Raw genomic sequence first — 27,911 nt, forward strand, 5'->3', positions numbered from 1 at the left:
TTTCCGTTTCCACCTCCTCCCAGCCTCACGCCCCCAGCACAGGCACGGTTTTTTGTCTTTTTTTTTTTTTTTCATTTAGCCCCAACACCGTCGTTGTAGTTTAACTTGAAGCCTTCAGCAGTTTGGGGAGTGTTAAATCTTCCAACAATGGGGGACATCGAGGCGCCCGACTCCAGCCAGCCGCGCCAATCCGTCCTGATGTCGGTTCTTCCAAGCAAAGAGTTTGCTACTTCAAGGAAAGGAATGCTGCTGATTGCTGAAGGGGTAAGAAATAAGAGGAGCGATCATGCCAGCAAATGAAATCTGTAATAAACACTGCTGTTTATTACTTGCGAATGCTCAAGTTTGCGCGTCTTCGGCACTTATTGCGGCAGCAGTTCTTGCAGAGAGAGAGCGAAAGACAGAGAAAGAGAAAAGCTGTTTCCCCCACACATTTAGGAATTAATCAAAAAGTTATTTCCACTTTCCTACAGGCTGAAGTGAGTAAACTAAAGAGACCGATAGAGATTGCTAACCTAATTTTGGGCGGAATCCGTCAAAGATCTATTCTTCAACTGTTTTCCTCTTATGAGTCCATAGGAAGCATCTTGAAAGTGAGTTGGAATAAAGCAGGAATTGATAAGCAGTTTTGTTGGATGGGGGCGATGGGTGGGGCAGGAAATGAACATAAGCATTATTGAATTTTAGGCTCTTCTTGTGAGAACTGCACGCTGTGCTGTAAGCATGTTGTGTCATGTGACACTGTGCTCTGGTCAGGCTTTCTAGAAATCAGTCATCCTCCCCCCCAGTCACATCCTTCACATTTTGGCCTGGAGCACAGTCTGCAAAGCTCTGCAGCCCAAACTGCAATCACACACACACACACACACGCACGCACCCCCCCCCACACACACACACACCCACACCCACCCACACCCACACACACACACACCCCCACACACACACACCCCCACACACACCCCACACACACACAGACATTAGGCTACTGCTTCACAGAGAAGCTGTGATCTACATCTGTCTTCAAAGAAATGTGTCTGTAGGAAGTCGAGTAAGTGAACAGTTGTGTTTCTGCTGCAGAGGAGTGAATACTTCAGGGGTTTCTGATGCTCTATGGTTCTTGTATTGTGGTGATCTTCAAAGAAATTAGTGCTTGGCAAATGTGCTAACAGCACACATTGTGAGTTGTTGCTGGAACTTTTCACAAAATGTACATGTCTGTGGTTAGTGTTTGAAAAGAGCAAATCTTGTCATTTTAAGTTATAGGCAGTTTCTTTTAAATTAAACACATATGTAATTTTAAATTGGAGGGGAAAAAAATGAAAATATCTTGCTTGGGTCTTGTCTGTACATCGTGGTTAGTGTTTCTTACTCATTTGTGCTCTGTGCTTCTTTTGTCATTAACTTGAAAGTTTTTCAAACAGAAGAAAACTGTTTCTCTCCCTCTCCATTCCTTATTTCAATCAGTCAATCAATCAAATTTTATTTGTATAGCACATTTCAGCAGCAAGGCATTTCAAAGTGCTTTACATCATTACAAACACAGAAACACAATGCAAGATAGAATAAACAATCAAAACACAGCATTAAGTCAAGTTCCATCAATAAATTTGTAATTGATTACGTTTCAAATACAACTCTAAACAGGTGGGTTTTTAGTCGAGATTTAAAAGAAGTCAGTGTTCCAGCTGTTTTACAGTTTTCTGGAAGTTTGTTCCAAATTTGTGGTGCATAGAAGCTGAAAGCTGCTTCTCCTCGTTTGGTTCTGGTTCTGGGGATGCAGAGCAGAACCAGAACCGGAAGACCTGAGAGGTCTGGAGGGTTGATACAATAACAGCAGATCTTTAATGTATTGTGGTTCAGTGATTTGTAAACTAACAACAGTATTTTAAAGTCTATTCTTTGAGCTACAGGGAGCCGGTGTAGGGACTTTAAAACTGGTGTTATGTGCTCTATCTTCCTGGTTTTAGTGAGAACGCGAGCAGAAGCATTCTGGATCAGCTGCAGCTGTTTGATTGATTATTTGTGACATTTACACAGACTAGCTGTTGAAAGACCCAGCCAGCCACAACATCTTCAGGCTGAACTGATCTATCTTGGACTGTTCAACAAGGACTACTTTAGTTTTTCTTCTTTAAAATTGTGATTTAAACTACCCTGTGTTTATAGGGTATTGAATGCGATTGAATGTGTCTCTCGCTCTGGTCCCCAGATTCTAAATAGTTTAAGAAAAGTCAAAGGAGTTTTTATTTGAATGTTCTGTTCTGTCAAGAAATGTGTTTTCTATTTTAACTCTGACCAATATGTCGTCGTTGAACTTGGATTTCTAGAGCATCTTCTATGTTTTTCACAATTTGCTTTAAGTAGTTAATGAAAACTGTCTGAGAGTTTTATTCAGCCTTCTCTAAAAATTACACTGTGATGTTTTTTTGCCTCATTAACTCCTGATGTATCTTGCAGCCACACAGAAACAGTGGCCTGAGTGGAAGCAGGTGTTAGCTCTGCCATTTTCAACAGCATTTGACTGATAACCTGCTGAGCGTGCATTATTAGACACAGTGGACTGTTGTGTTTTTTCATTAGGTTTTCCAGATGCCATCCGACCTGTCCGGGTATGCAGAATCAATTATTGTGCTTCTGATGTGTTTGTAAAAGAAAATGTTTTGTTATGTCTGAGACTAATTTGAAACTGAAGCAAATTATTTAAAGGAAAACCTCAATGGGAAATATGTGTCATGAATTGAAGAATGAGCCTAATTCTCAGTTCTGATCAAAAACTGACATTTGTCCATCACACACACTCATCATAAGCATGACTGTTACATTGATTTCCAGTAATTATTATATATCAGAGCTGACATAAATAAAAGCAGGAGAATTTACTTAAGATTTTCGCAAATCTATACAGGTTCATAATTATGCTGTACATGCAGGCTCAAATACACAAATACACCACGAGTTGGTAAAGTGCCCTTTACCAAATGGCACTTTGACCATAAACTTTGCCTGCCTCAAAAGGAAGTGTTGATGTGTGTGTGGGACAATTGTCTTGTCGGAATATCCAATTTTATAAAAGTTGGTAACCATCTGCCAGGTGACAACCCAATAAATTTGGCACATGTTTTTGCCTTTTTCGTTACAACAGTTGAACAAATAGCAATAATTATCACTTGGCTATATGTACATGAATGTATTATGTATTAATCTCTTGTTGTAACAATTTACTCACAAGTTTAAGTTTGAGCTCAACATGAAACATGACTCGGCTTGTAATGAAGCATGCAGTTAATTTTCCCTGGAAGTGTTTTCGACAGGAGCAACAGTTTTAGTTTATTTCCCACCCCCGTCAGGTCGGAGCAAAAACAGCTGCCCAAGACAAAGACAAGATGGCCGGGGACGTTTGAGATTACAGTGTCTGGTCTTGCTTTCATTTACTTGCTTTCCTCTGTCCATCTCCTCGAGTCGAAGCTTCAAAGCCAAGACAAGCTCAGTCTGCTTGTAAAGTGATTAAGTCCTTGTAAAGCATCCTCTTTCATTGTTCCTGTTTGATTTTTGCACATGCGTGTTTGTGCTGCAGGGTGGGAGTCAGTGTACAAAACTTTTGAGTATAAACATTGACTTAAGCAGTTGGATCTCTCTACAGGATGTGAGTCTACAGCTGCAAGCTGCACCAAAAGTTGCCGCTTCCTCAGGCGGAGAAGATTGAATTAGATAAAAGCTTAATTTGGATGAAAAAATAATAATCTGTTAAACTTGCCTCTGATTTTAACAAGAAATTATAAGAAGAAATACAGATTTTTGACTTGTATGTTTCGCAAGCACTGAGATTCATTTTCTCCTCCTTACAGGCGCTTTCCTTCATATCCTTCGTGTGTTTTGCTGCATCAGCAGCAGCAGCCTTTGTGACAGTCCCCCTGCTGGCATTCCTGGCTTCTGTCTTCTTCTTGTTTGCCTATTCTACCAAATTCAATGAGAGGTTCAAGGGCTTCTGCTTTCCTCTGATGGTGAGAGAAGTTCATTCTATCAATTTAGTGGACTTTTGTGATTTTGATTGTTTTATTATTTTTCTCTCTCTCTCTAAAGGACTTCATTAGGTGTGTGACATCCTCCATCATCTTTTTCATCATCTCCATAATGGCAGTGTCCAAATATCCAGATGGTTCCTCTAAAGCTGCAGGGGTAAGGTCTACCATTAAACCAGCACAGAATAGATGTTGCTGTAACGTAGGACCACTTCGTACCAAACATTAAATGATTATCCAGGATGTAGAAGGCTCTGCAGGCTTTGGACAGGATCTCTGGAGAGCATCAAGAAGATAACGTGAAACCATGTGAAAGTTTTCAGACTATTTCTCAACATTTCTGTGGTCAAATTGGGTTAACTTTCACATTTGTGGCAGGAAGTTGAGATGCTGTTTGGCTGAGCCTCGTAGTGGCAGGTGACAAAAAACAAATATAGACATATGTGTGCAGAATCACATGAGTTCACAGTAAATTTACACAAACCTGAAGACCACAAGGTGATCGAATCTGGTGAAAGGGGGTCTTGACAAATGCTAACAGACTTCTAACTTTACCGGTTTGTAACAATATCTAATGTTCTTCCATTGCAGATCTTTGGGTTTATCGCCACTGTTGTTTTCGCTTTAGACTTTTATGTCATTTTCAATGAGCTTGCTGGATTTCTGAAGCAAAGAGGGGAGTCAAATGAAGAGCCTGCAGGACAGAGAGGTAACAACACAAAGCAGTGGCAAACAAAGCAATGAAATCATATGACATTGGTATTAACAAAGTAAATGTTGTATTAGAATACAATACAAAATGTTACATTTACCATACAGTGTTCAAGTAGATAGATATGTAATACAGCTATAGTACTTAGATACGAGCTATAGCTGAAAGTAATATCTTCTGGTTACCAAAAGATTTTTACTGAACAATTCCAAATATGTTCTTGTGTCATAATCATGATGACACATTTGATTCAGTTAAGTATCTTTATATGGTGGCAACTCAAAACAAAAAACTCTCTTAAGGCACTTTATTAAAAAAACAACTATTCAATCCAACTGCAATGGCAGATTTGAAGTACATGACTGGATAAGAGTATTACAACAGTCCTGGACTTTATGTCCCCCAATACAGTTTCATTGGTTTCTTTACTATATTAATTACCTTAGCTATTCATAGCTGACTTGCATATTTACACCACTGTAAACTCTGCATTTATGACACTGAGATATTTATTAAATGTTGTCTTATGTATGGTTTTACTCTCTGCTGGACCAATAGAAATTGGTGCCCACTTTACCCTTCAAACTACCTTTAAATGATTACTGTAAAAAAATGTTCTGATCAGGTTTGGAAAAGACTCATTCCTCCAGAATCACAGATCTAAACATTTTCGGCATTTTCATTTTCTGTTTTACGTCAGACCTGCATGGAATTTTGGTTGCAGAAACAGTCTAACCAGACCACATTGTTAAATTCCTGTATTTTTATATGTATAGATATTAAACTATCTATCAAATATAAATATTATTAGTTTTGATTCTACCAGAGGCACATCAGGCATATTTCCTTCCCTCTAACTTAGGAATAGGCTTTATTTTAACCAGTTTTCATAACCCAGTTTGTACAGAGGAAATTTAAATACTTAAATTCACTATTGAGAAGTATTTCATATCAAGTAGGATGTATTGTACCATTTCTTTCCTTAGCTGACCTCACAGGAAGCAAATGCGGATTTACCTGACTGTTTTGTTGTTTTTGCTTTTTAGATGACTTCTCAGATTCAGACTCAGATTGAAGCTCATAAGCAGATGTGTTCAAAAGAACGTGACAACTGCGCTGAGAAGCCACTATGAAGGCCAGCAGGAATTTCATCATTTCACAATGTTTCATTGGTACATGAAAAGCATAAATCCTGACAGGATTGTAGGAGCTGGTTACCAGTAACATGCTTTTATCTGAAGCTGTGGGTCTGGAAACCATTTCTTTGTAACACATTTCTCACAGTGCTGTAAACTGGTGTTGCATTTCTACACTTATTATCTCTGCATTTGGTTTACAAAATAATGCAAGTAGTGACCTGTTCTGTTTTATTCCCAAACCTGTACTTTGCTACTAATCCATGCTTGCTTTAGGGAAGCATTCGATTCATTCACACCATCTAATGCCTTATAAAGCCGTAAAATGGTGCTTTGTTGAGTTTCTGAAACTATTTCTACGGTTAAAACACAAGAAGGATACACCACAAACATTGATTTTTGGGAAATTTTTGCTTTGAGATGCAGAAGTGTGCAAATGTTCTGAGCCAATCCTGATTTTTCTTTATGTTTTGCTTTGTGCGGTGGAGACTTTGCAGCAATTTGGTAAACCTGGTTAATATTTTTGCAGTAAAATCTAAAAGAGAAAGACTGGGGGAAAAAAATCATAGTTACAGGGTTAACAATAAAACCCTTTATGTTTGGTTGGCTGGTGACAACTATCATATTGTGTATGTACGGTAGTTTTTTTCCTATTATTTGAGTTCAACATGAGCCTGTCTTTTGTCATGTCAATATTTGTTTGCATGTTCCTAATTCGTTATTTTTTTATGTAATCAGAAGAAAGATGCTCCTAGGAAAGATGTCCTGCCCCTCTAAAAAAATATTCACCCATACCCTTTGAATTGCTTTTGCAAATCAAACATGATCAACAAAATGTTGATTTTCAAAAGAAATATGTACGAATTAAACAATTTAATGTCAAATTAATGTCAAAAACTAATTCTGACAAAATAATAATTAAATAAATATATTTAGGATAAAACAAGTGGTTTCATAAATATTTACTCCCTTTAATGTGACTGACCTAATTCAGCAGATAGGAGAGACTCTGCCTACAACAATTGTTGCCCGGGTTCTTCGTCAGTCAGAGTTTTAAGGGAGAATGGCAATGAGAAAGCCACTTTTGAAGAAATCGCCTAACAAGGCTCAACTAGAGTTTGCCAAAAGGCAAACAGGAGACTCCATGCTCAAGTGGAAGAATGTTCTTTGGTCATTTTGGTCATCAGACAAGATTGAAGGGGGTGAATAATCATGAAATTATTTCATGTTGAATGTTTTTTAGTCTAATTATTGTTATTTTGTATAACTACATTTTCAATTTGACATTAACGGCCTTTATTGTAACAAAATGTTGCCAAAAAGCAACATTTTGTTGATCATGAGTGATCTGTGAAAGCGTTAGAAATGGTAAAGCATCCAAGGGGGTGAATACATTTCATGGGCACTGTGTGTACAGTACATGTGTGCATACACACAGCGGATCAGCTGATCCAGTTTCAGCTAATCTGCTACTTCTGCCTTTTAGAGCCGGAAAGGCAGAAGTTGCAGATACGTTGAAATATCACCCATGTGAGTAATCAAGTTTCTTAGACATGTTTTGTTTCTTGTACACTTTGTTAAAATGTCTCTGTGTGTCCGATTCTAAAGTCTGTAGAGCAACCATGGAGAAAACAGTGAGATACACTAGAGTGCCTTAGTGACTGTTTTGTGTGATATAAACTGCACTACAACCTTGTTCCAGCTCTGATGATGGAAAATATGTTGCTGATTTTGTTTGTCTGTCCGTTTGTATTTTATACTGATTTATGCTTGAAAGATATTGAAAGATTTCTACCAAACTTGCTTTTAACAGCAGTTTTTTTTCATGACAAGATTATAGATATTAAAAGCTTTTAATGAATTTCAACTGATTTCTGTACTCTTAAGATGAGAGAAAATTACTTTTTTCAGTAATAGCATAGTTTTATTGCTTTCACAAACTGTTGAATATCAACTCTTTTGTCTGTAATGTTGTTTTTAGGCAAACTCTTCTGAATAAAAGGTTCTCTTTCAATATTTGCTGCTTTATTTAAGTCACCAATGGAAAGGGATGCTTCCAACATTTTCAATACAAATATCCAACCTGTACATGAATGGCCCTGGCATGCGCCTTTACCAGAACCACACCAAATGAAAATAAAAAAAGGAAGTGCAAAAGAATCCAGAAACAATCAGAAATCTTTTTTGTTTTATCCTGCAGATTCTTAATGACATAATCTAGCACAATGCTGTACACTGAAAGAGAGGATGAGCTGTAATCAGGCTGTTTTTAATATACAAATAGATTACCAGCTTCATAACTAAAAAGCATAACACACTAGTTTAACTTTGTCGCTGTAAATGAGCTTATAGCGTTACTCAAACGTAAATTTACTAATAAAGGTTACAAACATAAATAGCAACATGATTGTCTTTGATGCAAGTACTTCAGTCACAAAACGATCCCAATAGTAAATAATTATGTGAATTAAACCATTAAAATATCATTAAACATTCATATTGCCATTTCTGCTTTTACGTTAAACTAATTTCGAACAGTCACATACCATCCTTCTCCGTCCTTTGAGATCCTGGGCAAATCATCAGCATGTCACAGATTTCCGTCCCTCACATCGCCTGTTTTTAGTTGTCTTGGTGTCGTACAAAGGAGACGCAGTTCAGATGCAAACCAGGAGGTGGAGCCATTGAGTCATTTTGGAAACTAAACCTTACAGAAGTGTAGTCCAATTGTGGTGCAGCTTCAATAAAAAAAATGCTTCCTTCATCCTCAAAAGCAGAGATGATGCTACTTTTCCAGACACATCTTCATTATCACCAGAGAAACACTGGCCAGAACAACAACAACAACAAAAAATAACATTAAAGGAATGTTAACTCTACTTTGTGCTCTGCAACTTTCCAACAGACGCAACAAGGAGAGACACAGCATTCAGGTCGAGGCACCCTGTGATCAAATTTAGATGCTTTCTGAGTATCACACAGGAGGAGAAGACTGCGTCCGTACCTGAGATGCACCTTACAGCCCGAGGAGACTGATCCACATCACAGAGTAAGGTTTGGATTCACTTTGTGGCCTGGATATGTCAAAGTATCTTCATGGATTGTTTTAATTTTAGAAAAACAAAAATGATAATTAACTATTTTGGACCAGAGGTTGCTGGGAATACATGGGTTTAAAAAATAATAATTAAGATGCACTTTTATAGCAAAACAGTAAAAAGTAAACTAATGTCAATTGAAATCTAAGATTAGAAAAACAATTTTGGTTGTCTAAGCACAAAGTTAAAACAGATTGTCTTTCTGTTATTATTGAAGTTTTCAAGTCAAACGTTTCCAATCATTCATAAAATCTGACCTCACAGGGTTTTCAAGTCAAGAATCCCCCCCCACTGTACTGTCACTGTGTGACTCCTGGCAGCAAAATGTTTTACCGATTTCAGGTTACAATTTTAAAAGGTGATTATAAAGTCTGCCAAAAAAAAAGAAAACAGTCATACTTCATCAGATATTATGTTCAACAACCAGTCTTTTCACAGGAAGAAGCAAAAAGCTGCAGGATGGAACAATAAAGGGATGACTGCAGGTGAAAGAGCTGATTGTCCGTGGAGCCCTGGTCCACAGATATATTTCTACCACTTATCACTCACTGCCTTCAATCACAGTGAAAGACAAAACTTGCAAATGTCACCAGTGTCTTCCAAGACACGGAAGTGGTTCATGGCTTAAGTTCTGGTCCAGCTTTTCCTGTGAAACTGTTTCATTTGAGAAGGAATCTCAATGACTGCATGGCCCATCTCTGGCTGTTAAACGAAGCTTTTTTAGGGATCAGAACTGCAGAGGTCCAAATCCCAACTATGCTCAACGGGCCAGAGTCGCATCCATCTCTGTCAGCTGCCGGTGCGTAGTTTATCTACGAGCTCTCACGCGAGCTCAGGTCGAGCCTCCATTTCTCCACGAGATGCCGTGCGCGCTCGCATGTACTCGCTGGTCTGAGCGGCCCCCTGACACCCGTTGCCACGGCGCCACCTCCGTACCGCCAGGAAGGTGTTTAGGCCGAACACACCTGTCACCAGGAAGCCGAAGACCTGCATTCAAGTGGAAACAGGAAACAGGAGAACAATGTCTGAATTTGAATGGGAAACCAAATAACTACGTGATTAAAGCCTTCTAAATTGGCCTCTGCTGACCTTTCAACAAGCTAACACTGTAAAACCTGCAGCTAAGATAATCCTTAATAATATAAGGAGAACTTTCTGACATCAGAGCTCATGTTTCTGCAACATAGCTGTTTATTCAAAAACTGAATGACCTTTACTTTTTAGCCTTTAGTGAGTGAAGGTTTACAACTGAAGGTGTGTTCATCCAAGAAATTTCCGAGAAACTTACTACTGCTGCTTTTTCAGCTCCTGTGTTGTGGTTGATGCAGACCAGAAGAAGGGACGAGAGAAAGAACAAAAAGGTGCTGGCAGCAGTGTTAACCAGGTCCTGAAGGAAGACACACAGACATCAACATCTATTAGTACTGATCTAAAGGATTTCTTTCACAAATTTAGACACAAAACACCACCAGTAAATTAAAACATTTATGTTTTTCATCTAAGGTCCAAGGTGCTTTTCTAATTTTTTTTTTTAACAAAGCCCTGTTTTCCTTCATAAAAGGCAGAGCTGATGATAATACATCCAGACCAACTGGATGAACAGAGGTCAAAGGTGAGTTTTCAGTGTCTATGGTTTTATGTTGAATACTCGCCCCCAAACTGAAATAACTTTGGTAATGAAGAGATAGGAGTTAAATTTTAAGATGTTCACATCAGTTCTTTTGCAACCATGATTGACGCAATGCATTTTTAAATTTTGTTTCTCTTATGCTTTTCATCAGTTCTCTTCTTTTCATTCCTTTTGCTTGTTTGAAAGATCCTTCACCATTACTGTCCGGCATGATTAGTCTGAACTCTGGTTAGACAGACAGACAATGTTCTTCATTTATCAAACTTTCACTCTTCCAACCAAGCAAACTGCTTCCTGGTGTCTAACGATGGCCGTGAAAACAAAAGGAGCAGGAGGTGAGAGCAGAACACAGCTAAAACATCAAACCACCTAACATCTCATCTTACATACACACCCTCTTTGCACACATACTCTGCTCCCCACCCTTTTTGTTATACATAAAAGGAAAATTAACAGACACACTCCTGTTTCAGGTCCTCCTCTGCTGTTTTCAGCCAGGAAAGGGTTAATAGTGAAACACTTGGGTTCCCGGATCTTGTGATCAGATGCATGATCGAAATCATTACAGACTGGTCTCTCATGTCATGTGACACAACAAGGCTTATACAATGGCAAGGTCCCACACAGTGACTGGACTCTGCTGTACATGAGCGCATAAACTCACAGCTGAAACACACAGCTCAGAAGGGCAAAACAACAGAAAACCAGTTTATGCTCCACTGATCAGCTGTTTAATCAGTAGTCGCTTTTTCCCCACATGCAAAGTGGAACAGTAAATGAGCAACAGAGTTATAATCCAGACCTTTGACCAAAGAATGCCCAACATGAATGTCGACACAGCAGGTCTTTCAAACAGCACACACTTCCATCTGTCTACTGGATCTATAATCAGCTACTTCTGATTAGATGTGAAGTAGCTTCCTAAATATTCCCCTTCCTGTCACCCTGCTTTCATCTGCTGGAAAATTTGTCCACACCTTTAATTATTTGAGGTTCAGTTTTTGTGTATTTATTTTATGACTGGCCTTTGTGCCAATTGAAAACCCCTTTTCAATCAGTTCAGCTCAAGCGGCACAAAGAAAGCCTGTTTCATAAATGTTCTGAAATAAACAAAGATTAACTTTATCATCATTTTTCAGAGAATTTTACAATTATTAGCTCGACTCACTCAATTTAGAATGACTTACTTTACCTAATAAAGTCAGTGAAGCCAACAATGTCAGCAGGTGCAGCATATTGATTTGCATGTAATTTGTGAAATATGAAAGCTGAAGAGAGCTGTTGACCTTTGCATGAAAAATGCTTTTTTTTCACTTGTTTTCTTTTTGCTAGATTTCAATAACAAAAAACCTTTAACAGTTTTGTTTTTTTACTCCCACAGACAAGCAGGCTTGCTTGGTCTTTATTTTGATTAAAAATCAAATTCATATGGCTTCTGAAGGTTTTGTCGTTTTGACACAAAACACATTTAAATTAATTTTATGTGACCAAAACAGCACAATATGATTTTAAAGGAAACTGGGACACAGTTTTCAACATTTTTTGCAAACCCATTTTCTATGGTTCTATTAATAAGTTCTGGTAAAATGAATTGCCTTCAGAAGTCACAACTAGAGTTCATCTGTGGGTAAGATAATGTTAGTACAAATACAGATGATCTGTGAACGCCTCAGAGCCCTGACTGAGCCTGAGCTGATTGGCAAAAGTTCTCTAGACGGGCTAAAATGATAGAAATGTGCCAGTTTAATATATCCTAAAGTAAAAGAAAATGAAAACGTTCAGGCTGTATGAATATTTTTTTAAGGTGGTTTTGATAAACTGAGCCTTAAATAATATCCAAGAAGACATGGACATCATGATACTTTGGAATAATCAAGATTTTTCCCAGAAAAAGCAGTTTCTGCACCAGCTGAAAGAGTTTGTAAAATTCTAACATGGTGGTAGAACTTTATGTATTCCTCCTGCCTGGTGAACATTTCTATTCTTTGACATAATGACCTGCTGGCAAAAGGTTGGTTATCAGTCTATCTCTGCAAAGTCAGCCTAACAAATCTTCTTTTTGTGAGTTTGTAGGATACACCTGGCTTAGGTACAAAATAAGGGACTGTTTTTTTTTTCTTTCCTGCAAGGCTCGTTAGCAGCTCCCTGTCATTGCATGTGGCTGGTGAGCGCTCAGGTTTGAAAGTGGAAATACTCACTGAAGTGTAACTATGGAAACCCTAACGGCAGCAGCAGCAGAGCGCTGCTTATGAAATCTATTCTCCTGACAGGTTCTGCAAGCCTCACAGGGCCAGGCAGCCTTGTGCAGGAATAAAATGATGAAGGCAGGTTTTTTTTTTCTGTGTCTTATGTCTGCCTGGGTGGTGGACTTCAGCTGTCAAACCCAAGAACGCCTTTATTGGATTCCACTTCTACTAAAGCAAATAAGACATGAGAAAAATGGTCTCTGGGCTGGACTGCTGACAGATTAACAACTGATGTTATAAATAACTAGAAACCTTCACTGAGTGTTTATTTAATGGAAACTTTCAAGCAAAGAAAAATAACCATCTGACTGGATCTTGGACATTGGGATAACAGACTGATAACAATGAAATCCAAACACAGCATTTTTATTACAGTTTATATAAAATTAAATAAAACATTTGTTAAATTAAATACAGATTGGGTTTTTTTTTTTACAGTTCATCTCACTGAGCATCTTGATATCCTACAATGTAAGCACATTTTACATTTTAAACTTTTCAGCTGAATGGTGTCCAAACATTACTCAGGGTGGCTTCCCCTTGTGTACAGAGGTTGTACATTGTCATTTCATACCACTGCTTCAGCAGCTGGTATATTACTCTGGTCTGTTATTTTTCATAACATTCTGGACATCAAACATTCACCTCAGATTCTACAAATCAATTAAACAATGAATATTAAAATAGGGTTCTGTTCCCGAATAGTGGTAGCTATTTGGCTGCTTCTTTCAGACCTGATTTCAGAATCTATAGCACGTTTTATTCTCTGTTAAAGATTGGCTAAATCTGCAATAACTTTAGATTCTTGAAAACACAGTTTGTTATCTGCAACATCACTTTGATCTTTGAAATGAGTCAATAAAAAGTTTCAATGATTGATCTGGCATCTATATTAGAGCCAGTTTAGAAATCACAGGTTCAGATTCACTCATCTATGAGGGTCAAAAATTCATGAAGATATGTATATATAATTTTTCATTTTAGCATTTGTTTATTTGCTTTTTACCTATTAGTAACTCAAAACAGAACTATCAATTAGATGGACAAAAACACAAGTTTCATTTGGCATATCAATGATAAGAATGTTACAAAGATAAAAATCAAGGAAAGTCTAGTATGTCACAGAAATTCAAAATCTTGTTGTTAAGGAAACTGAACATTCAATTTTGTATAAAATTTGTTTCTATACTTATCCAGACATGGGGACAGGATAACTGAGGGACGAAAGATTCTGAAAAATGTCAGGAAAACTTCTGTGAGAATTTAAGGGAGTTTTGGAAATAATAAAAAAAAGAGCATTTCTATGGGAATTACGGAAAATGGATGTAATTTTATCCTGTTCTAATAAATTTGCTAAATATTATTTTGTCTAGGGCAGACATAAATGTGACATATATAAATAAATGATTAATACCATTAAATATTTACCCTGAAGTATAATCAAAACTTTCTTCACTTTAGGTAGCCCCAGGCTTGTGCTCTGCATTCAAAAATATGACTCAGTAATCCAGGGTTTGACAAATCATCTTATGGCCTTAACACCAACGTGGCATGCAACGTGCTATGTGCATGTGATTGCAAAGATATACTCAAACTTGTTTATTTCCATACATGTTTGCAAATTTCCATAAATTCCCAGTAGCTCCTAAAGAAACTTTTCAACTTTCAGAATTTCTGAGATTTTGACTAAATTGCCTGTAAAGCAACAAAAGAAACTCAAACTCAAGCATTAATTTGTTGTTTTGATGTAAAAATAATTATAAAATGACCAATAACAGTAGCGACACATTCTGAAAAACACTGGTCTTGACCCCTAAACAACTACTAAACCATTGTGGCACAACCATCGGTCTGAAACGTCCAAAGTTCAGTCATGCATTCATTTTGATTAGATGCTGCCTGTTCTCAGAACAAAACCAGATTATGTTGGACAAACAAGCAAACTATCCAAACTGCTGCTCTCTTTCTAAAAAGAGACCTCCCCTTCTTTGTGCCCCCCCCTTTTTGCTCTAATTGTGTCTGATTCCTTTAGTGTTGTCCTATTTCTTTACAGAATCTCTTTGTGTGGCACATTTTTTGACTATGAACTGAAAAAAATAACAATAATAAAATAAAGTAGGTGGTGTGAATTGAAGAGCTAGATCCTTAAGTTTAACATAATCACTGGTAATGATCAAATGACTTCACAGGAAAGTCCCGAGATTCAATTAATTTCCTTGTGGAAGGAGTCAGAGTCAGTCAAGGCCCGCCCTCTTGGCTGACAAATTTGTCACTAGAGACAAATTGAAACAATAAAATCCCGCAGCACAATTAAAACCCTCGACCAAACCATACACCAGCTCAGCACCACACGAGACTACTGTCAGAGTAGTTGGGAGAACAGGGAAGCAAAGCAGGAGGGATAACTGTTGGGTAAGTCTGTGAAATGTGCATTCATAGTGAAATTCCCAGGGGCCAAATGTGACTGAGGCAGCTTTGAACTTTGCAGACATTCTCAGCATGAGGCTGAGCCGACATTCAGCAGTGCAGCTGAGCTTTCTGGGCTCGCATGACATAACGGTTTGGAGTAGCAGCAGAACTTGTGAAATATGGAAAGCAGCACCTACAACAATGACAAAGCTACAACACATTTTCTTCCCCTCACTTTTCCTAAATAATAATGCAGCCACAAGTCAGCCCACTTCAGAGTAAAGTATTTAAATTTGCTCAGTTTGAGACACAATTCATGTAATTTTCATATTTAGAACCTATTTGTTTAATTTTTGATCAGAAAAAAAACAAACAAAACAATAATTTTGTTATTGTTTTGTTATTGTTACGCTATTAATTTGAACAGGGCACAGAAAATGAAAAGTGAAAAGTCTCAACATGAGGATTTTAGATCATGTGCACTGCAGTGGTCAAACATGTTGGGTAGAAATTCTTAAATCAGCGCTTTTTAATTCACTGTGGCCTCTCAAAAGTCTGTAAAAGAGCTTTGGTGCACTGCTTCCAAAAGAGCTGAAGCCAAAACCCACCTTCTCTTCATGTTTGAGGTGGAACACTACACGAGAAAAACCGTGAAGGAATCTGATACCTGTGGTTGGGTTTGGACATCTGATTTCACTGCATTGCCACGATATTCGCTGTAAGCTGTGTGACCCCTGGAAATACTGTTGGAGACAGTTTTGCAACACGGCCAGGATCTGCAGGAGAACACCAACCAGCTCATTTGCTTACAGCTGACGAAGCAAGTCGTCAAACTGCAGGCTCTCTGGACCAATGGCTTGCTGTAAGAATCAAGCCTTACTGCCTTGCTACATGCAGGACTCCAATAACATGATTCGTTCTTAGAAGTAAAACTTGAGTAGTGCAGTTTCTACTGTGAAAATACTTCAAAATCCTTATTTCTTTTAGGTTTGTCAGAAGACTACATTTTTTTAATATTTGTAGACTTGCCTTTGCACTGTATGGGTGAAATGTCTCGCATATCCTCCCATGAGTTATGAGACCAAAACAAACAAACAAAACGGCCATTTTATAACATAATCAAGTACCTATGTTGTTATAAAAATGCCATAAATCAAATATGACTTAAAATAAATTTTACTTGAAATTGAAATTGGGCCTCTGTCTCTTTAAAAACTCCTGCCCTTTCTGAAACTCCACCTTCAGGAAGTCATTACAACACCACTCCTCTATTAACCCTTCAACAGCATTTTTACCAGCACTGAGAAATAGCTCCTACAATGAGCTCAGCAAATGTGCAGTTTCACCAGGTGTTTGCTAATTGCTGCTGGCTAGTCTGAAGGAGCTGAGTGGGGCAATTGAGGGAAGCTGTGCTCTGTGAGGCAGAAGCTTGAATGATAGGACACTTCAGCTCCGAAGAGGATTCGCGTCACCATTTACAGAAAGTAGCCTTGCTGCTTCTTTAAACATAAATCTGACATATACAGTATATACCATAAGATCAATAGAGCTACCTTAATAGTCAGAACCCATCAGACTGGTGCCCACTCCCACCTCGGTACGTACCGTCAGGTTCCAGTTGACCTGAGGAACCTTGATGTGGAGATTGAGGCAGAAGATCAGGAGAAGGACTCCTGTTACCACGAAGGCACTGCAGCTGACAAACTCAAATAAGTAGACCCCTCCACAGGGAGAACACATCATGATGGTCTCTATGCAGATGAAACTGATGAGTGACAGGACCTGCAGAGATCGGAAGAACAGAAAGTAAAGGATATGGTTAAGTTTGAGGGGGGGAAAAAAAACATCCTGGGCATACAGTGTTGGATAATGTTTGTGGTATTAAAATGATATGAAAAATTTGCATAAAACTAATAATAATGTATGTTTAACATACATTAAATCAAACATACATTTGATTAAAATCCATGCTGAACAAATGTTTGGAATAGAAAGACAAGACTCCATCAACCTTTAGTAAAGAGATTCTTTGTGGTTATGCTGGTCTAAAGCATGAAGGTCACTTTATGTTCAATATTTGATGGGACTGTGCTGGAATCCCAAACTTGCGAGTCCTATGAATAGACTAAAATGACCATAAGCTTTTCTCATGAGAGCTGCTGCTGCTGCTGGCAGCCTGGGACGCCTGACTGCAGCCAATTTCCATCAACAAACCACAAAATGGGAAAGAAATTCTGCTCTTTAGGAGTTTCTATGCCATCCAGAGCCCCAAAAGACACACAGATTACAGATTAGCTTTAAAATACAGGAAAACCAAGAGACATAACAGCCGCAAGGAAGATGCATATTTTGGACCCAAAACAGCTAAGCTAACATACACTGAAATCCTATTAAATCTATGTGAGAACATTTCATTTGGATTAGGCCTGTGCAATAAACAATAAATCAATTAATTGCACCATAAATTACAACTATCGACCTCATTTTAATGATCGGCTTTATCTTTTCTTCCGGCCTTTTTCTCTTTCTGTTGATGACACTGAATGAAAAAAGGCTAAACTCCGGTCCTCTACACCTTTCCTTAGTGTAAAGCCCAGCGCACACTACGCGATCTTAGAGCTGTCGGCCGATTGTCGGCCCATTTTCAAAACCTGACAGACCAAACATTAGTCGACAGAAATCCTAGGTATAACTGTTCGATCGGGTTCGTTCCTGCCGTGTGGTGTCCAACAATGGGCACAAAATAATGGCTACAAGTCCAGTTAACTAATTTTAAAACCAGGCATTAATTAATGCTTTACTACAATCTACCTGCAATGCATGTGGCTAGTGTCAGCGTAAAGTCCTGACTGAATGAAAATCATTATAACCTATTTACGTCACGTTAACGAAGAACAGCTGAAAAGTTACCGGGTTTATCAACTGCGGTAGCAATTTCGCTCCAACTCCTCCTCTTGTCATTTCTATATTCTTTGCATGTTGAATAAACATTAATGTTGTTTCCACATATTATCTCCAATGTCCGCTGGACTTCGGGTTGCGCAGTATCAGCTGTTTGGGATTCCCCGACGTAATTTCCCCTCAGAAAACACTGAGGGAATCCGCGCTTTCTGATTGGCTACCTGTCACATTCAACAGGCTGCGTTAACGATCCCAGTCGGGGGAAACTCCTGATTTAGATCGGAGTGGCCACGATGATCTACAGTAACACACCACACACTACAGGATGATCGGTTACAAAATCGCAAGCGACAATCTTAGAACGGCCAAAGTTCTATGATTGTCATAAGGGAAAAATCGGGGCAAAAAATTGTGTAGCGTGAACTATCGCATCAGGTAGTCGGATGTGCCCATCCTCTCTATTTAAATCTATTTAAAATATTTCAATCTATTTAAATCTAATGATTACTGTAGTATACAGACTTCATAATTTGCACTCTTTTGGTTGAATGCAGTATTTATTTCCACTTTGGCTTTATGTTGTTTAGTTTTTAATTAAAGTAAATTTTTGTTAATGGAGACTGAGAATATACAGTATTTTATTATTGTTTTTGGTTGTTTTGTTTATTTTGTTTATCAGTTCCAGTGTTAAGTGTTCTTTTGAAAATAAAGTGTATCTACCTTTGGCAGGAAATTGCATGCATTATTACGTCGTTTCCATTAAATCAGTGTAAAAAGATCTTCAAACAATATTATTGTTTATTGCAATAATTTTTGAGACAATTAATCGCTCAGCAAAATTTGTTATCGTGACAGGCCTAATTTGGATTATCTTCACTTATTTGTAAATTTGTCATATTTGGACAGTATCACATGTTTTATTACATGTTTGATGTGTGTTACCAAGCACCATATTTCCACTAGCAGTGCCCACAGTTTTTAAAGAAGTATTTGACAGCCGTTACATTCATCTATGTGACAAATTCTTGGTAGGCTTTCCAGGGAAAAGCATTTCTGTCCTTCCATCAAACTGTGAACAGGTCCTTGTGTGCATGGTGTCATAAACATCTTGAAAAATCTGAAGATTTCTTATAAAAATCTGACACCTTGTGACAGAAAACAGAAAATAGGAAACAGATCATTGTTGGGTCTTCTAGCTGGATAATGATTGAAAGAACCACAACAACAAAAAAACATGCCCAAAACAAGACAAGAATATTTCAGGCACAAAATCAAAGACTTTGTTCTATGCCCACCTTTGCCTTCAGACCTTCACCTTGTGGGGTGAGCTGATGAAAAGAGAGAATGAGAGGAGTACAGGCTGTCCAAAGAAAAATGAACAGAGTCCTCTCTTTATGTTACAGCCTTTTTATAGGAGAAAATAAGTGCTCTCCTGTTGGCAAAGGGGACGATGGACAGTATTAACGGTAGGGATGCAGATGATTACCACATTTTGATAAAAGAAAAAGATCTATATTTTTCTCCCTCTGAATAAACGTAATTTGAGTTATAGGTTGATTTGGTGTGTGTGTGTGTGGGGGGGGGGGGGGGGGGGGGGGGGTGTGGGTGTGTGTGTGTGTGTGTGCAAGATTCTGCTACGGCTGCAAATGATTCATTTAATCTAAGTTGTACATGTAAATAAGTTGTGAAAGATTCCTCTTGTTATTTGCTGGGATCACTAATACAAGATATGCAAGTAAATGTTTCTCTTTGGAAGTGTTGTAGAAAATACATTTTAGTAGATAACTGGCTTAGGAGAAATCTTTAAATATCACATGACTAAGCCTGACATTTCTATACAGACACTCAGCTGCCGAAATCATGGATAGAGACTCAAGCAAAATTGATCAGTTATGGTAGTTTTGATCCATAAGTTGTTGTTCCTGCTAGTTTTACCGCCATTTTAGATGCCTCTATGTGTAAATGTGAAATATGTGGCCTTAAAGTGATGTCTTACATCCTAAAAAAGCCTTCAGCATCAGATTATAGATTGAGTGATAATATGGATGGTGACTTTATGGTTTAATATATTGTCAAACACAAACTAATGAACCTTCAAACTACAGAAAAGACAGTATGTATAAATAAGATATTGGTACTGACAACCCGGCAGCAACCTTAGCATTGACTGAGCATAATTAACATTCAGACTTGCAACAAGCTGTGCTGCAGAGCAGCATATCTACAGGAAACCTCTTCCTGTTTGCCACAGAGCAGGCACAACGGGGGAATTGCACAGATGGGAGATTAGGAATGTGGACAGCTTATCTTTTTTAACTTATAATTGGAATAAACAAATAAAAAAAAACCTGAGATGGATGTGTGGGGGAAACAGGACGCTAAAAAATTGATCTGTAAAAACTAATTCAATTTCATGATAGTTCTTGGTCCTCATACTTCTTACAAACTAAGGTGGTACTAATAGCAAGAAAAGCTACTTTTTATTAATATTTCATAAATTAAAAAATTGGGACTAAAGTTGACATGCAGTTCAATTTGCTTGAAAACTGTGAAATACCCATTTAGTTTAACTATGAATAGCAATCAGAAAATCACACACCAGCCAGTCCATTCAGGCCTAATTAACAGACTGTCTATGTGAAGTGATCATGCTGCTCTCTGACACTATGGCATCCCAGGCAGTGAGCCACACAACCAATCTGAAAAACAGTCACTGACTGTCACCACCTGTTTATATCACCCAGGTTTAAAAAAAGAGACTCGGATTATGTACGGTTGAAGAAGAAAATGTTTCATCACTGTTATTTTCAAAGACTGTTTCCGAGATTTCAAAACTGGGACTTTAGTTTATCGAATGTCACACTTTTTAAAAGATGACACTAACAAAATCTTCCCTTTTTCTGAAGCAACTGTATATTAAACCAATAAAAAGAAAAAGAAAAAGAAGTAATATGCCCATCGGTGCAAAAAAGTGAAAAACGTTCTCAGCCAACAATTGTGAGGATAAAGGGCTTCTTAAGCACATCTGTTTGGGCCTGTAGTTGTGTGTGTAGTTGGACGGCAATCCGTCTGTGACTGCAGCATAAGTGCAGGCAAAGAAAAGTGGAGAGCTGCTTGAGCTGAGAGATGATGTCATGTCTCAAGAGGAAAGCATATTGCTTCCACAAGGTCTCTGTGTAGCAGGTGTCAGGCGATCGCAGGAGAGGTGGAGGAGGTGTACAAGGACCATGCTAAATTATATTATAATGATTTTCATATCGACCTTCACTGATATGCAGCTTCCTTTCATCATGTATAAACGCATGATTATCCACACCAGCTGTCTCTTTCTTGCCTCCTATACTTGAAGGCATGTACTAATCTGTAGGATTAAATACACTAGTTGTGTATATAGACGTATTGAATGCTGATCCTCTTGTTACACACCATCTGTTATGAAGAGGTCTTACTAAGCTACGTTATAGGCTGCACCTCGATGGGCTGGGACGATGTTCTTCAGCTGTTATTGAAGATACGAAAGCTGGTACATTCAGTGTGTTTCAGTGCATAATTACTGTCTTAATGGAATATATCAACCTCTGAAAATAAAATGTTCACCAAAAGATAGCTAGAGAAGTCTCTCTCATTGTAAATAGTTTCTTTAGATCCACAGAAAAGAACCTTACCACAACATGATATCAGAATTTGTGGAAATATGATCTCAAACAATATTTTCAGTGGTGTCTATTTTGCCATGAGGGTTCCAGCTCAGTGGGAGCACTGTCAGGCTCTGAGGAGTTTCAGTTTCTTAACAGTGTGTGTAGGGACACGTGGCGAATATTGGCTTGTTGACCCAGTCACAGCACAAAGACAAAGACAAGCCTGCTGCCGCGCTAGTCACACCCTGGTCAGATTACATCAGTCAGCCCGGGTCAGGTTCAGTCCATGTATTCATTTAGGAAGACCAGAGAGGTCGAGGGGATTGTTGAGCATCTTGGTGCAGATGCATTTCAATTGCTCCAGACTAGCATGATGACATGTTGATTAGTTTAGCTGTTTGAGCATCAACCTAGACAACCAGTGCCATTAGTGCAGTGGCAATTTTTAGTATGAGTTCTGTGGCTCATCAGCCTGGGTGGCTTGGCCAGGGGGCGCCACCAATGCTGCCAGTTGCTTCCTGAATTAGTTTTCTGTTGCTTATTTGCATGTGCAGTACGTGGAGAGAAATTATTGCTATCATCATCGTTTCACAGTCAAGTAGTCCAAACTTTAATATCCTTAGAGGGTTTCAACCTGATCTGGATCATTCTATATCAAACATAGACCCTTTTATATAGTCAAATTCTGAGAGGTATAGTAACTTGGGGGACAATGAAGGAACTTCCCCAGGGACCCACTGATGCAAGTACCACCACTGCTTTTATATGTGGTATTATGTTAGGTTAAAATGGGGCCTAGCTAATGTCATAATTAGGTATTGTTACTAATGTGCTGCTGATGCTATTCAACTGAGACGTTTTTACTACTGGAACATGAAGTTCATAAAGTCTATTTACTGTAGACCTGCAGCCTATGCTGTAGTTTCACAACGGGATATGCAAATACACACAAATGCTCTCTGGTCGGCTTCATAAAGCAGCATCTACATAAAATGCAGGTTTGGTCAATGAAACCCCAGTGAAAGGAAAAATGCTAAATTATTAGTAAATCTTTCTGATTGCTCATTGAGCATTCCAAGATACTCTTTCATTGTGCTTGTCATGTTAGTAGAGTCAGTTCCTGCATGAATGTAATTATGGCTGCTCACATTATCTCCTTCTAGAGCCTCTCCTGTTTGTCTCTGTATCAAGAAATTTTCAGAAAATGTAAGAGTCCAGTCCAGATATGGACTAGTAAGCTGCATTGAAATACAACTAGATGTACACTCGGGGTATTTAGTATTCAGTAAATATTGTATAAAACACTGAAACAGTTCCACAGTATGAATGTAGGTTTGAAAAATTTAGCATAACATTGCAAAAGTACAGAAGTCACAACAGCAAAATATCACTAAGGCAGGTTTTTCCATTGACTCAACATTAATTAATCTAACAAAGCACTATAAACAAGTGATAGCATGAGTTTTCTGATGTGTCTGTAGTCACTATTATACAGCATTATTACAAGTTCTGCACAAAAGAAAAATAATTCTTCTGGTGTTGTGTGTTATGAGGAAAAGGCTTTAATTTGCAAACACTGAAACTCCCTCTGCATTGCAATAGTTATATTTATTTGATTAATTTCAAAAACTGATTTATTTGTTTATTTTATAACTCCTTGTCTAAAAGGTCTGAGTCTAATACACATTTATCTGAAACAAGTCACTAGGAAGTAGCCACTGAAATGGGGAGAGGGCAAGGTATTCCATCACACTCCTTTCTCAGTGTAAAAGGTTAAAAACCAGACAAGTTTATGATTCATAATGCAGATTCACGATTCATATTCTACAATGCCTAGTAAAGAAATGCTTTTTATTTTGTTCTGTGGGGATGGTAATGACTTCCTCTTGTAACTGGATAAAGTTTACCTATTTACAAATGACACAGCCTCAAGGATCTCTTTCCAAATCACAGTCCTGCATTTCATTGCATGCAGCCAGTTCTGCATTGTTTGATATGAGCTCTAACATGGTCATCATGCAGCCTTGGACTGCTCACAGAGAATTTAAATTACAGGCCAATGGCGCTTTTAGCGCTTGGCTAGAAGTCGGTAAGGCTCCTCAGAGATACTGAGTGTAATCTTGAAAGACTTTCATTGGTCCTCTCTTTGTCGGTGGAGGACAAATATGACCACCTCAGCTGGAAAAATCATTATCGCAGTGGAACAAACCACTAATACAAACGAAGACAAAAGTGTAGCAGGAGGATACGCACTACTACCTTAAAAAGTATTCACAACCCCAGAATTTTATCACATTATGTCACATTACAAGCTTAAATACATTTTATGTTTCCTGATAAACCAATAGTGGAAGAAAAGCAATTCATTATTTTCAATAACTTTGGGTTTTTTTTACATATAAAAGTGGGTTTCAACTTTGTATTCAGCTCCCTTTACTCTGATACCCCTGAATAAAACTTAATATCCAGTGAAACAGCCTATTCACAGAACAAGTATCAAACTTACAGCACTCTGTAAGTCTGTCTTTTATGAGAGAATAGTAAGACTGTTGACTTGTTAAAAGAATGCTAAAAGATTCCCCTTCCACAGTTCGCCAAAAGCTACGTGAAGGCAAAGAAAACATATGACAGATTATTCTCATGTGAATAAAAAAGAACTTTTTGGCCTGCATGAAAAAACACAATGTTGTGGAAACATCCTTACAACACCAAGCCCACCATGAAATATGATCATCATAATGCTGTGAGAACTGTGAAGCTGGGTACAGTTTAAGGGAAGACAAATGGGGCTAAAAAAAGGTGCAATCCAGCAAGAAAACATGCTAGATGCCAGAAAAACAAATACCATCAGCATATAGCCAGGGCTTCCACGGAATGGTTTATATCAGAGTATATTCATGAGTTAGAATTTCCTAGTCAAAGTCCAGTCATTAACCTTGCTGAGAAATTTTGCACGTGACTTTTGATGATTTCCATCTGACTACACATGAGATATTATGAAAGGAAGAACAGGCCAAAAATTCATTCATTAGATGTGCAAAGATAGTCAGGACACCACGAGCTGTAACAGCAACAAAAGATGGTTAAATTAGAGGACTCTAGATTGTTGCAATTCTCACACCATATTTGTAAAAACTTATTTTTACTTCTCTTCTCAATAAACCGTTCTCTTGGGTTGCCGCAGAAAAATCCCAGCTTTTGTTTGTAATGTGACAAAATGTAAAATATCCCCATAGGTATGAAAACTTTAGTACATTTAGGACATTAGTAAGTTTAACTGCATCTACCTAAAAGTATTTAGGGAATTATAGATACAGGTAAAGCCTTTCAAGCTAGAAAGTGCATCTTTACATCATTTTGGCAGCAGATTTTTATTCTAAAACTGACATTCCGAACTTTCATATCAAGATTATCCAACTTTAAGCATCAATAAATACTGTATACCCCCAATCTTTATCTTACAATAATGAAGGACTGGACTTCAGTGTAGGCTTATACTGCTAAATAACTATTATGGTTGCCTTTCAGTGCATGAGTTTATATTGACATTATTTCTGGCATGCAAAAAAAAATCAATAGCTCTTCCTAAGTCCTGCTTGCCTTGTAAGAGAGGATGTTTGCTGCATATATATTTATGCACAGTTCTGGGCAATACGTAATAACTATGCATCCAAGCACGACCCTGTTTATATTCATGAAAAACAATAATGCTGTTTGTCTGGTGTTGCAGTCCATTACCACTTAAGCATTTCTAGCAAAACAAAATAAACTGATGTCTTGAGCTGCAGCTGAGTCAAAATCAGGTGGTATTTGAGCATAAATCTACTTAGCAAGCTCCAAACTTCTCCCATACTGATGACAGATGGCTTCCTATACTACCTTTCTCACATGCACAAAGATAAACATCGCAGGTGTGTGCAACAGCTGAGACTTTCTGTAATCTTCTCGCACACTCCAGCAAGCTGCCAGAGAATTTAAGCGTTTTGTTGTTTTTTTGTTTTACTGCAAGCCAAGCTCTAAAAGTGAACAAAAGATGGCTGCACCAACCGTTTGGTTATTTAGGTCACTTGTTTTGTAGGTAAACACTGACTGAGGTAATTACTACTTCATGTTTCCTGTTTTGGACGCACAACACTTTATGTGCACAAGTGTGTGCTGTTTCGAATTGTCTGGCACCAGAAGAAGAGAAATGGTCAGGCCTTCATAGATATTTCCTCCACTACTGAGTTTTTATCAGATCTTTGGGAGAACTCGTTTTACTTTGTTGTTCCCTCTGAACACAGTTCAGACGTTTGGTTACAGCATACTGGTCTACAAAAGTATTTCTGGTGACACTAACGAACAGTTTCCCCACCAAATGTTATCAAGTCCAGCTTAACATTGAGGGAAAACCTAACAATAAAATCCTAACATAGAAACGGGGAAATTGTTAACAGTGGAATGCAGTTCCATGATGCTGCAAAGTGACCTCTGCTTCTTCATGGGCTGGTGATCCTGATGTGGGTAACTACTTCTGCGTGCTCTTGTTATTCCACAAATTCTTCTGGCAATAAGCTTTGAGTTGATCGCATGTGTGAGTTAAATAATTCCTAAGAGAGGTGACAAGGAATCATTGCATTCTTTCAGTAACACTTAAAAAAAATCCTATAAAGCTGGATGTTTCATCCAACTTCAGTGCGTTATTGGCTTATGTTGTGCGTCATAGTTTGATATATTCAGATACACATCTGTGAGCGGTGCAGCTCAACGTTTGCTTGAACTCACCACTTCCACCGCCTTCAAAATCCCGAAGTAGGACATGAGGTACTCCATGTCGCACCTCATCGCCCCCAAAACGTTGCGTGAAAGGACGGGCTCCGTGGTGGGCTGGTACGGGCTGCTGGCCCCGGAGATCATGGACGTGTTGGAGGCCTCGCCGTCAAAGCCCTCGGTCTCCTCCGTGGTCCTCATTGTGATATGGGGAGAGGCTGGACCCTTAGCAGCAGAACTGTTTACTCACAGCATAAAAAGGGGGGAAACGGGCGGCGGTGACAGCACGCCAGGCGTTTACGTTGCGGCGCAGGCTGTGTGGCGGAGAACAGACTTTGTTTCATGCAGGCTAGAGGTGGACGGAGAGAACAAACCAGAAGGTCCGCTTATCATTGCCTCATCCTGGGGTAGATGCTCTGGAACACGACGCGCAGGAAAAGCAAGCTGCAGCGTTTCCTCCTTCTGGCTGAGAGAGCCGCACTTATTCCTTGGGTCACTAGTTCGAGTCCCAGTGTTCGTTTAGTCCGGGCGAGGTTGGTTATTATTCAGGTCACAGATAATGTGCCACCTATAAGCGAGAAAAACATCCGATAAATTTGGTGCTGAAGAATGCTAGGAGATCCTGGTTGCCTTCCTAACTAACTCAATTACAGAAGCGCGCAATGATTTGGTCGCCGCTTTGCTCGCTATGGATGGAAAACCAGCTTGTCCCCGCCCCTCTGAAAATCTGCACATTCTTGAGTAGGCTCAGTGCCCGTTTTATTCCCAAACAGCCTGTAAAACCATTTCAGTCTGAATCACGTCGAAGGAGCCGAGCATAGCTGCAGACTATTATCTCTCTACTAAACTATCAGTTTGATTCTGGAGTCTTTTGCCCCAGTTCTTTGTCCTTTGAACTCTTTGTAACTCCTAGTTTAATGGCAGTATCTGTGGGGCCTACTAAGCAAAGAGTAGATTCCATGTAATACTTGAAAACAACTACATTTTCCTCTGTACATTTTGGTTTCTCTCCAATAAGTTAAAGTAAGCAATTGTCGACACACCACACTTAAAGAATTTAAATAGTCTCAAGTTTCTCATTGAAGTTCAGTTTGCTTACGCTTTTCTGCCATCTCGTGGTGAAAGCAGGTATTACAAGCTACAAAATTTAAAAGTTTGAAACTAGAAGGCCGATAATGTTTCTTTAAAATACCATGTAAATGTGAAACATACCTGCATATGTCAAACAAGACATCAGTCTTTGCACATTTACTGCCCCGTTATTATCGACTTGTTTAAAATGTATACATAAATAAAAATCGGTCCTTTGGGGTGGAGTTTTGTTTGCAAAGAGGAAAATCAGTAGGCTACTTACTTGTCCCACTTACAACAAC

The 27,911-nt window shown here is 38.5% G+C and overlaps 2 protein-coding genes and 1 long non-coding RNA gene across 3 annotated transcripts; 1 reads left to right on the forward strand and 2 right to left on the reverse strand.

The window, feature by feature from the left end:
* Positions 1 to 7,881, forward strand: LOC116718199 (CKLF-like MARVEL transmembrane domain-containing protein 3). The gene is made up of 5 exons (XM_032559915.1): positions 1 to 264; positions 3,846 to 4,001; positions 4,081 to 4,176; positions 4,611 to 4,728; positions 5,778 to 7,881. The coding sequence occupies exons 1-5, from the start codon at positions 148 to 150 to the stop codon at positions 5,804 to 5,806; spliced, it is 516 nt and encodes a 171-aa protein (XP_032415806.1). The 5' UTR covers positions 1 to 147; the 3' UTR covers positions 5,807 to 7,881.
* LOC116718203 (uncharacterized) lies at positions 4,780 to 5,659 on the reverse strand. Its single transcript, XR_004338896.1, has 2 exons — positions 5,626 to 5,659; positions 4,780 to 5,588 (listed from the first exon to the last, which is right to left on the reverse strand). It is a non-coding gene; the product is annotated as an uncharacterized LOC116718203 (long non-coding RNA).
* cmtm4 (CKLF-like MARVEL transmembrane domain containing 4) lies at positions 7,876 to 26,739 on the reverse strand. Its single transcript, XM_032559914.1, has 4 exons — positions 26,554 to 26,739; positions 16,856 to 17,032; positions 10,254 to 10,352; positions 7,876 to 9,952 (listed from the first exon to the last, which is right to left on the reverse strand). The coding sequence occupies exons 1-4, from the start codon at positions 26,737 to 26,739 to the stop codon at positions 9,788 to 9,790; spliced, it is 627 nt and encodes a 208-aa protein (XP_032415805.1). The 3' UTR covers positions 7,876 to 9,787.
* Positions 26,740 to 27,911: the final 1,172 nt, after the last annotated feature.

Source organism: Xiphophorus hellerii, chromosome 4 (genome assembly GCF_003331165.1).
Source record: "Xiphophorus hellerii strain 12219 chromosome 4, Xiphophorus_hellerii-4.1, whole genome shotgun sequence".
In the NCBI taxonomy this organism is placed as follows: Eukaryota; Metazoa; Chordata; class Actinopteri; order Cyprinodontiformes; family Poeciliidae; genus Xiphophorus; species Xiphophorus hellerii.